Below are 11646 nucleotides of genomic sequence, written 5' to 3'. Positions count from 1 at the left end.
CTGGGCCAATGAACTGATCTGACACAAGCCTTGTCAGAATTTACTGGGTATGCCCATTATATAGGATATCTCTATATAAAGAAAAACACTGTGGTCAACTCCTCCATATAGACAATATATGATATCCCTTGTGTGCAGTGGATTATGTTCAGAGGATGCTCTTTGGGAGTGCCCAGGTATGTGCAAAGTTACGGCTTCATTTTCTTTGTCTGAGGATGTTCCTTACTCTCGGCTAATGCTCTCACTGAACTCCAGTGGGGCCTCTTGCAGTGGTAGAAGGGGAACTGGTGTTCTGCTCTGACTGTGGCTAACAGGTTTTTGGTGCTGTGTTGGGAATCTCTGTATCTTGTTCACTGGTGTCACATGGAAGTTTCAAGGAAGCCATTAAAAAAGTTAAAAAAACTTTTGCAGTTAAAAAAAACAGTGACAGAACTAAAATGTTTTATGATGAAAAACCTGATAACACAGATCCTTCTCTTAAAAAGGATGTCTATCCTTACTGTTTTCTGTACCAGAACTCTTGTCTACCAGGTTAAGATTTCCTGATATTACAGTATGTGCCACATATCTAAAGGGACAGCAGGCCTATGATATACAGTAGCTGAAATGACAACTGTTTTGTTAATCAAGAAGAGGAAAGAAACAAAAGCTAAGCAAATTGAGCACCCTAACCCTAATAATAACTTTAAAAAATTAAAATGTGTTTCATACAAAATGTTAATTTATAGAAATCAATGTAATTCTGCACTAGTGAAAGTAGAAAATGCTTTACAGCCTCTGTTCAGCTGAGATCAGTATGGAAAAGAGTATAAAATCATTGCAAACATCTATTCAAGAGGATCTCAACTGAAACTTTTACGTTGCTGGAAGTAGTCAGGTTAATGTTTTACAGTGATTAATGTACAAAATATACCCACTTTTCGCTTGTGTAGTCTTAATTCTTAATCATGTTAAATGTTTAAATGTGAATACATGAAAATAAAGATTTTCAGTTGAGGATATAGACCCACGATACAGACTACAGACCCAATCATTTCTGTACTGGACTACAGACAGCCTCAGAGAGAGGGGTTGGGTTTCTGATGCTCTGTTTAATACAGGCCACCCAGGAAGTGTTAGAACTGAGTTCATGTAACAGGTGCAGCTCCGCTGTATCCGTGCCTGGAGTGGAGTGTGCACACCGTCCCTCTGTAGACAGCAGACAACTCCACCATCGCACAGACTGAGCCCCCTGTCTCTGCTGCTGCTGAGCTCTGCTCTGTTTTGGCATTTTGGATACACCATGTCACATAACTGCTGATTTCATTCAGACCTTGCACAAAGAATTATCTTTACAAAGTTAAATAATCTTTAAGCCTTTTTGTTTTCAACCCTATTTTCTTCGTTACATTATTTATAGAATCTCTTCTTACACGCAAATATTAATCTTCAATGTGTAAAACACAGCTTTTTTGCTGAGCACAGAAATTAAACAAATCTGTGGCTTTATTTAGATAATCGCTATAATAAAAATTGATAGGAGATCATAACTATGACCACTGCACAGGAAAAATGTGATAGCTCAAGGCAGTTATACTGATGGAATGTCTGCACCTCTCCTAACTCACAACGAAGAAGTACATTAAACATTAGACATTAAACAAACCCCAGGGTACAGTTTATATCAACGAAGCTGAAACCAGACTGCTACTCCCACAGAAGACAAACTGCAATGCTTTTGTGACACCAGTTCCTTTCCTTTTTGTCAATGTACTTCTGTGCTCAATGGCAAGGCAAGCTCCTACAGAAACAACCTCCTTTGGGACATTGTTTCTTTCTGAAAATCCTCATGTAAATACAGGACATGAAATGCAGTTAGAAAGACCAAGGGTATATATCTGTGGCCTTAATTTACAAATTTTTATCGCTTTCTTTCCTTTAGAAAACTCAGTTTAATTTTCAGTGAGAAAAGGCAAATATTGCTGGGATTGGCACCGACCGAGAACTTAAAGGAAGATAAACAGCAAGACCAATGCATTGCTAAAGAGCAGGAGTTTCATAGAGATTGTGCTTTAAGAATGTTCTTGTCAGAACACTCCGGACTGTAGGGTCAGTGGCTTCAGACCCTGTCTGACATGCTGCTGTTGTGTTCTTGAGAAAAGCACTTCAGTCACATGGCTAGTTAAAGAATCTCTGCCTAAATTGGGTCTCAAAGTCCTCACTGTAAAGGACAACTTGTTTGTCAATTGACTTGCGTGGTGCAATAAAGGGACAAAATCTGTTTGAATATTAAAAAGAGCATGTTCCTAAATTCTCACAGTTCTTTTAATTTTGTTTTTGCCTTTAGCCTTTTCAGTTGTGAAGCTCAGTTTTTTCATGATTTCCTCTGTGAGGAAACAGCACATCGTGTTTGACAGGAAGTGATGGGAGATGGCTCAGAGCTTTGGTTAGACAATATTTTCTTTAGAAAATAACAGATATGAGGGACTGGTAATGATCGTTTTATTCTTTTTAAATATTGTAGCACTGGTTTGACTAAAAATTCTGTTTAAATTTAGTTATGTCAAGAAATGCTTGATCATCACTAAATTACAAAACTCAGTTGATCATATGGTTGCTCAACACATTTTAGCTCTTACTGTCAATTGTCAATAAGACATTTATGTGCTAGAGTGGAGTATCTTACAGTAGTACTGAAGAGGTAAACCCCAGACACACACGTATTTGTACCAATGTGTTACTAATGTGTCACCACTATGTCATACTCTGGCCATGAATGACTTTTGTAAATCTTACAGTGAAAATGTGTGGTATCACAGAGTGTGAAATGTTTGTAGTGTCCAGTAACTCTTGCAAAACAAGTCTTCTTTAATAGCTATTTTTAAAGCCTCTTGTTTCAGCCTTGAGATGCTCATTGACCTTAACAGATTCACGGTAACTTGGAGATGCACCTTTCTATAATGAACGGTGGCTATAACATAGATATCTTTAGAAAGTGATCTTAGATAATTACTCCTATAGACACAGCAAGAGAATGGGCATTCCTCCTGTCAATAAATTGCTTCTAGCAATTTAAGTAATTACATCATAGCTTTTATTTGCCAATGTAATAGAATACAGAAAAAAGTAATGGGCTAACACAGATCTTGCATCCAGATCTACAGTATCTTTGAGTGGATTGTTGCTCTTCAGTTGAACATGATTACCTGAGAACCTTCAAGAAACATCTAGGTATTTGAATGTATAATCTACTGACAACTACATGAGCAAGATGAATAAAGTAGCCTCCTCTCATCCTATCTTTCTTACGTTCTTGGGTTCTGTTCTCATTGTGATTTGCTACTATTAAATCGTTTTTGTGTGCTTCAGGTAAGCTTGAGATGAGGAGGGAGTTATTTTAAGCAACGCAAAATGTGTTTAAACTCAAAAGCTTATTCTCAAATAGCATTACTTATTGATGCAGGTCTCTTGACATTGTACCCCCTCCAACATACAGCAGTAAAAAGAAAAACAACGAAAAAACACTTTTACTGTACATCACAGAATGTTTAATTTTTTAAAAAATATCACCAGCACTGTTGACTTTGACCTTTGTGCTAAGGGTTACACACAATTTATCTATTATCAAAAGGAAAATTACCAAAGAAATCCAGTGATGCCATCACAATAAAAATATATATTACACTATTTACATAACTACTGTAAATTAAACTTAATTTCAGGAAAGGGAAATATTTTTAAACATATCAACCCATTAAATAATTTTATGAAGCAGAAATGTAATTTCCCTTGTACTGTTTACCTTTTTAATGCATTTTTCTGAAATGACAAATGAGGGACTTTCATTGCCTAATTAAAGGTGTTTTTTTTCCATTGTTCTAAGCACTAGGTGAATCAGTCATCAGAACATGAAAATTCAGACACTGTTCAAAGATAAAGATGTCTGCTATAAGCATAAGACTGAAATGAAAAACTGAGGTTTTATTGCTCTGTTATTTATAGCTAGGATGACGAGAACATTATATGATAACCCCCAAGCAATGTGGTATACACATCAGAAGTTTGAATGCTTTGTGAGTTAAGTCATTCTGAAGTGGTGATGAAAATCACGGAAATTAAATTAGAAAAAAATATGTTGTTGGGTCCAGACATTTCATTATATTGCGGACGTCTGGCGAAGCCTTATGTTTGCGTGCAAAGAGTTCTTCAATTATATGAACATCTCAAAAACAGTCTTCAGCTTGGAGAATGTTGTGCTGTGCATCCCATGAAGATGCCCCTCCTGCAACCTCATGAGCTGACACAACTGGGGGGGGGGGGGAAACCTGCAAAATTTTTAAACGAGTGACTCTTGCCAACCCCAGCGTACACACTGTTGTTCAGCTGTCCAAACTAGAGGGTCGCGCAGAGGCCGATGGTACTGTCCGTCCCCATCACGGCCACGGCGGGTCCCGGGTTAGTTTTTGGCCTCCAGTTCGTGCCAGTTGACGCTCTGCGCGCTGGCCTTGCCCTGTCGCTTCTTGCCCCGGTGCTGGTGCGGGGGGTTCGGCCGGGACGCCTCCCCGAACTTGTGGCTGGACTCGTTGTGCTGCCGCGCGTAGCGCTTGCAGCGGCAGGAGGTGACCACCGTGATTTTGTACGTTCTTGTGCTGCCGTCGCGGCACTGCAGCTGGATGCGCTGCGTCCGGGTCTTGTCGTTCACGCAGCGCCACTCCTGCGCGTTGCGCCGGCTCCAGTACTTGCGGCCGGAGCCGCCGCCGCCGCCTATCCAGTTGGGCAGCATCTCGGCCGGCAGGCACTCGCCGGCGCACACAAGTTCCTTCACGGGGTTTATACTGGTGCACTGGCCGTCCGAGATGTATTTTGTGGATCGGAGTTCTCTGCACCCAACCTGACTTTGATCTGTGGGGAGCCAGACAAGAGAGGAAAAAGAAATTAGTCTTATCCGGAGAATAATCACTAAATCCCTCCCCCCCCCCCCCTCCATCTACAGTGCTTTAACATAAACATTCATTCACAACACGAACTGTAATTCAATTTATCGTTCAGTTAATGTTTTTTTTTTTTGCACAGCGTTTTTAGACAGCAGACTCCTGCAGCAGAGTCCCCATGTTTTTGCAGTGTATTTTTGTCACCAGCGGTGCTAAATACGGGTATAACCCTCTTGGTTCTAGCCGAGAAAACTGATGATCACTCAGGCTTTTCTTTCCTCAGGTGGACCCCCAGACAAGTTGAAAACATCAACAAAAAGTTTTGCTTCAGGGGGAATCTCTTCGCGCTGTAATCCAACCCTCCACTGCTTCACAATGCAGGAGATACACCTCTGAGATCATAAAAGTCCCGTTTCAGTGACAGTTCTTGATTAATGAAAGCACGGCGTTTCTCCTCAAGGTAATCTGCATTCAAAATAAACAGCACTATAATCTGAGATTTCCTGTCCAAGTAAGTGTTCTTTTATTCAATAGGACAGACACACCCACTGCAGCCGAATTCACTTTTACCTTTTCCTCATGCCTGGTTGTCTGCCAAATGGATATGTAACATGAATGGCTTTGCTAAAGTTTACTTCATCTGTTTTCTAATGATATCTGATATTATTAACCCCTCATGGGGTCCCATTATACTTTAGGTAATTGGAATGTCAAAAAACTACCTACACAATACAATGTGCAAACTGTACAGTACAGGACAAGCATTCAAAACAGAATGCAGATTGCGGACATTACCAATACAAGTCTTTGCATTTCAGTCCTCCTGACATACAGTATGCCTGGATAGGACACATCAGTTTCCCCAAGTTTAATTTTAATCAGTGGAGAGGTACAGGTACTTGACTTCGAGATGAGTGTCTATAAATTATGGACCTCGTTCATTTTAAAAGTAAGATACAATATATTTAAAATTATTTATGCCCTATAGCAAAGTACAAGTAAGTCAAGTTCCGAACGCACCGAATAAGAGATAACATGTTTATGATCAAATATAAGATATCGCTGTTCTGATGAGTTTCTCCCTGTTCCCCAGAGCACACCTAAGTTTAAATGGAAAAAAAAGATGAAACCGTTTCCAACAACATCTCTAGCTCCCTGTTTCCAACTGGGAAGGCGGTTGTGGTTCGGATAATTGTAACAGTAACCTGCGAGGACCGTAAATACCCAAATCTGGTTGAAATAATCGTCATCGCCCTTACCGTTTCGATCGGACCCAGTATGTCCCAAGTTTCTGCCTCCATTTCTTGCCTGATTTAACGACACGTTGACGGGCTGATCTTGGACAGGGTGAACCACGTGGGTGTACAGAATCTCTGTAGCATCATTCTTGAAAGTCAGATACCCTTTTACTAGGATGCCTGCTAAAAACAGCAGGCGGTACGCAACCGTATTCAGGAGCATGACTGTTTTGCTGCATAAAAAAAAAAACTTCAGACAGAAAAATCCCGTGAGTGGGTTTTTTTTTTAAATAAACGACGACCGGCTTCGAAGCTTGCAGAGCGGTACTGCAATACCTTTTCACAGGAGGTTTATATACCCGCCTCTCGCTGTGGCCTGGCAGCTGTTCAGGTGTAGTGTGGACGGCCTCAGTTATGAACATGGGCGTGGACGCTCGCTAAAATCACACCCCTCCCAGGGAAGGAGCGTCTTCTGGTTTTTAAACAGCGGTTCTTTCGCTGTTGTAGGTAATGAGATTCAACATTGTGTTAGACTCGTTGGTGCGGATTGGAAAGCTGTAGTGCGTGTAAGGCACCAAATAGAACAGAAAGAGCAGTTTTGCCCTCATTCGCTGTAATGTTTTACAGCAAAGTTTATTCGTTCGAGGGAACATGGTCCCTTCATGTCGTTACAGACTAACGCTCGCAAGTTGATCGTGTGACATGTTGACCCGCTGGTCATCATCTCTGAGAAACCTGAGCCAACCAAATTTATTAAATTCACACGAAAGAAATATAGAAAATACAGTAAATTACAGTATTTTTAAATGAACAGAATATGTCCTATTAGTTCATTAGTTCATTTCTAATCCACATTTATATTTGTTTTCCCCCAGGACATTTTGAATATCAATTTATAGCATGCAACCTGCGCCGTCACTCTGTCCTAGACATGCTATGCAATCTATATAAGCATCACGTATTAAATCATTTTCAGTATATAAGTGAACAATTCAGTACGGAATAAATAATGTAGATAATATCACGACCTTTATTTCCCCCTTTTTGTAGTATTTAGAGTGACTATTCTGCCACACAGTGGACGAAGTTTATATGTTTTTTAAATGCCCGATTCTTAAAGTCTAACCTTTCAGACTAACCTTGCCCAAAGTCTAACCTTACCTTGTAAGGTAAGAAGCTAGAAAGAGGCACAAAATCAGAACGCAAAGAAAGAACACATATTTACCTGCTTTCTGTTCACAAAGAGTTTTAATTGACGTGTTCTCTATTTAGATAGCCGTGCATTTACTTATTAAATAAACTTATTATAAATTAAACGTTCACTGATGTGGTCATATACAACTATTCTGTGATTTAGAAGAAACCTTAAACTCCCGAGCTCTCGCAGTTCACTTATGGGTTCGGGATGTTAACTGCACGTTTTAGACGAACAAAACCCAGGCACCTGTATCTCAAATACTCTCAAGATGAAGTGGTGCTTTGCCACATCCTTTAATCCAGGTAAGAAAAGGAAATTTTAGAAGCCACTCATGACGGATGAACCAGAGGGTTTCTCATGTTCAGATTGTCAGGACTCCTGCATGGAGAGAAGGGACGGTGATGTCAGACGATCTTTACATTGAAGATGAAAAATGATGTGCCTGTACGCACCTCATCTGCGCTTGTGACTGTCTCCTTGAGCAATAACGCAGTTCTTTGTACTTCTTTTGTTATGATGGCTAGTATGGAGACTCAGTTTAAAGCAGAGAGAGAGCTGTCCCTAATTCAGACACTCCGGGACACTTGGATATAATTCAGTTTAATTCTGATGAATATCCTTTTCGGATTGCAGTTGTAACTCTCTTCATTACCTCTCTATACCTGGAATAGCTCTGAACAGACAGCTGAATAACTGACCTAGAATCTGTCTCAAAATCTTTGCTCAGTCCATCACATATTTTGTATTATTTTAATTTGCCCAGCAACTATACACTTATGTTTTCTTTTCTCTTTCAAAACAAAAGGTTGATACCTAGCGTGACTTTGTTAAGGGTTTTGTATTACACAAAATATAGTCATGTCTTCCTGCAATTAGCACCCTAAATATAGAGTAAAAAAAGTCATTTTCAAATCCACTGGGAAAAAGAACACAGGCTCTTATTGATTCGGAAGCTCAAACTGACAAGGCCTTCAGGCAACATAATAAAGAGTTTTGTGTCGGCTTAATACTCTCTTGTTGTATATTGACTTGTGACAAGATAATTATTTCACATGGATGAGTGCAGAATACATTATTGTGCTTCAGAAATTCAGTGTTAATGGTAGTAAAGTCATTCTCAGGTGAAGGTCAAAACTTGTACATGGGCTTACTGAACCTTACCTTACTCGGCAGAAAGGAAATCTTTACAGTGGGAAGTTAGGATGCGAACAGTAAAATGATTTGTGTGCTTTGCAGATCAACAAACCATGGCAACCTCAGTAAAATATTCACAAAAATCAACCGTGAAAAGCTAAACCAATATCTGTACCCAGCAGCTGTTTGGCAAAAGAACAGTAGCTTTCACCTGATACATAATAATTCCCCCAGGAGGGATTTCTAGCCTTCTGTGCCAATAGTCATCTGTCTAGAGGTGGCGGTTATTTCATTGAAAAAATGGTCCCACAGCTCCCAGCTGTGCAAATCAGAGAGTCAGGGCAGCAAACACCAAACATGAATGTTGTTGAACACGCTGTGTTCAGGGAATTTGTGACAGAACAAGGGTCACACAGTTGGCACAGTACCTACCAGTGAAGATCAGTGCTTCACAGCTCTGGGGCCCTGGGGCCAGTTCTGGACCTCAGGTACAGTACCTGTATGTTATGTTCTCTCTGTGTTCATGTGGGCTTGCTCCGGGTGCTCCAGTTTCCTCCCAAAGACATACCGGGAGGTTCATTGGCTTCTGGAAAAACTGGCCCTGGTGTGAGTGTGTGCGTGTCTGTGTCTGTGTGTGCTCGGCGGTGTACTGGTGTCCGGCCCAGGGTGTACCCCACCTGTTGCTTGCCAGGATAGGCTCTGGCTCCCTCGTGCCCCTGAGACAGAAAAAGTGAATGGAAAATGGATGGATTGACCAGACGTGATGAAACAAAATCCCACACACAGTTCCCCAGATTCATAAACAGGGTGCTGTGCTGGCAATAGGCTGCGATCCTTCAGACTGGACATGTTGATCTCGTACAGCTGATGTGCACACAATATACTGTATGCATAGCATAGCTGACCAGTTTTGATTTTGATCCCAGCACAAGTATTATTTCAATAATAAAAGGCATTTGACATATCTAGTTAGTGTGGACTAGTATACAGTATATCATCTTGCACAATCCATACAGTACATCTATTATAATATAATGGAATTCAAATGTGTGTGAGTGTTATCAGAAATGTTTCTCTCCTTACTCATGTGAAAGTGAATCCGCATGAAAGCTTTGTACTGCTCTATAATAGTATCTCTTACTTTTTGTGACATTTCACACCATCACTGTCTAACCTAATCTTTTATTATCCGAGAAGCCAAGTAAGCCCCTTCCACACTTCCGAAAGAGAAACTTAAATTTCAGTGAAAAGAACCTCCCCCCCCATCCCCAGAGATGGGTCTTAAATATGGATGGAAAGCCTCTTTCATTGAAAGCAACAAGGAATTTCAGGGTGGCAGGGTCTAAAATAACAATATCAGCGCAGTATATATGATATGCTGCAGCATTAATTTGTACGTCTCAAGAACCGGATATCTGAGATTGCTCTTTTTGTAGACTCGCTGACCACAAAGGCTGTGACATATAGGTCTAGAGAGAGGAAGATAATAGGTCGCAAAATAAAGCAAGCATGAGTTATGAATATATTGACAAGATACAAGATAAGAGCGTGTCCATTACCAGGAAAGACCCTGCGGTGCGATAGTGGGTGTGGCGAGGGCGTCTGACACGGACAATAGAGTGCACCGCATTCCGAACAAAAGAAAAGTCCCGGGCTTTTAGAATTGTGCCTCATCCCTGCGGGCTGTACTGTAAGCAGAGTCCAGACAATGTGCTTTTCCTTTGCTTCGGAAGGGAAACAGAAAGCATGCGACGACACCGCTGCCATCCCTCTTCCTGAGACGGCCCCCTTTCCAATGAGACAAAGCTTTCGCGATCGCAGATTTCTCATTTGAAAGAAGACTTGAGGAGCGTATGGGCATATAGGAATGCAAAGGAACAAGTAACGATTTACTCCACGCTGAAAAGAGAAGGAAAGGAACACGACGTTTCGGGTATTGGGCCTTAACACCTGAAGAAGGCTCCACAGACGAAACGTTGTGTTTCTTCTCTTCTCTTTTCAGCGTTGAGTACACCGTTTCTTGTTCCTTTGCAGCCTATGCATGCTGACGCAGCCGCCTACTTGAACTCATATAAAAATGTAATCTGGCCCAGAGGTGGAAGACGATTCTGCCGCATTTTGACTTCCATGCTAATTTGGTCAGTGTGTGCTTTGTTTGTCCAGCATTACCGCTAAGAAGAGACACACTTATTCCTAAAACCTAAAGTTTTAAATGGTGTTTGGAGAGGGGGAGTCTCTGCTGGTGAACATGTCGTACCATTATAATAATATTATCCTTCCACATGGAAAGTTATACTGGAATGTGATATATTTGGTGTTTCTTAATTACAGTACTTACGAAGATGGTTTTTCCTGACTGTATAAGCTGTGTGTGCGCTAAAAACAGTATTTTTAAAAATAGATGTTCGATTCATCAATGATAATTTGTGTATGAAAGTGATGTGCTGTATATCTTAGAACTATAAGATCAATACTTTAACATAGGCTTCACTACCCTGAGTTTTCATTACTATATGGATTACATGGACAATTATCATTTTGTTGCACATAAGACATATTTATGTCTTAATAACATATATGTTGCCAGTAAAATAAGTTCAAAGATTCTGACCTAAAACAATCAATCTTGTTTTAAATACAGGCTTTTAGTGAAATGTGCCCTTCTCTGTATTTTTTTACAAAATAAAATAAGAACATGACTGACAAAGGCCATGTCTCCTTAATTTACTTTGATTTTGGTAGCTTTCCAGTCTTTGGGTGGAGAGAGACTTGTAATAACGGGTGAGCTTTCCAACTGCTAACTCCAACAACTGTCTAAATCATAACCTGTCAGGAAACATAATCTGAGAAGGGTTTAACTAAAATGATTTGAGTTAATCTGGATAAGTGGTAACACTACCATACCCTTTGTATATACATTTCAGACTAGTATGGCTTGTGTTGTTTCTGCTATTGCCTGTTTTAACTGCTTCTTTCAATGCACTTGTATGATTAAGTTGTTACAGCACGTACTGTAAACAACAAATATTATATCGGAAAGCAAACATCGAATAAAAGTGTTCCAAGAGTGTATCTTTCATAAAGGGTGAGGATAGTTTTTGAAGGTACCAATTCCATTTTGCGGCTTGACAAAAATATTATTTTCAGATCTATTATTTAAAGAAAC

At 40.2% G+C, this 11646-nt stretch overlaps 1 protein-coding gene across 1 annotated transcript; it reads right to left on the bottom strand.

Annotated features, from left to right (window-relative positions):
- Positions 1-3504: 3504 nt before the first annotated feature.
- sostdc1a (sclerostin domain containing 1a) lies at positions 3505-6538 on the bottom strand. The gene is made up of 2 exons (XM_006636186.3): positions 6170-6538; positions 3505-4881 (listed from the first exon to the last, which is right to left on the bottom strand). Exons 1-2 carry the CDS (start codon positions 6369-6371, stop codon positions 4436-4438), a joined length of 648 nt encoding a protein of 215 aa, XP_006636249.1. The 5' UTR covers positions 6372-6538; the 3' UTR covers positions 3505-4435.
- Positions 6539-11646: the final 5108 nt, after the last annotated feature.

The sequence above is a fragment of the Lepisosteus oculatus genome, chromosome 10 (assembly GCF_040954835.1).
Source record: "Lepisosteus oculatus isolate fLepOcu1 chromosome 10, fLepOcu1.hap2, whole genome shotgun sequence".
NCBI lineage: Eukaryota > Metazoa > Chordata > Actinopteri > Semionotiformes > Lepisosteidae > Lepisosteus > Lepisosteus oculatus.
The sequence above is the reverse complement of the archived record's forward strand: the minus strand, read 5'-3'. Positions and strand labels throughout refer to the sequence as shown.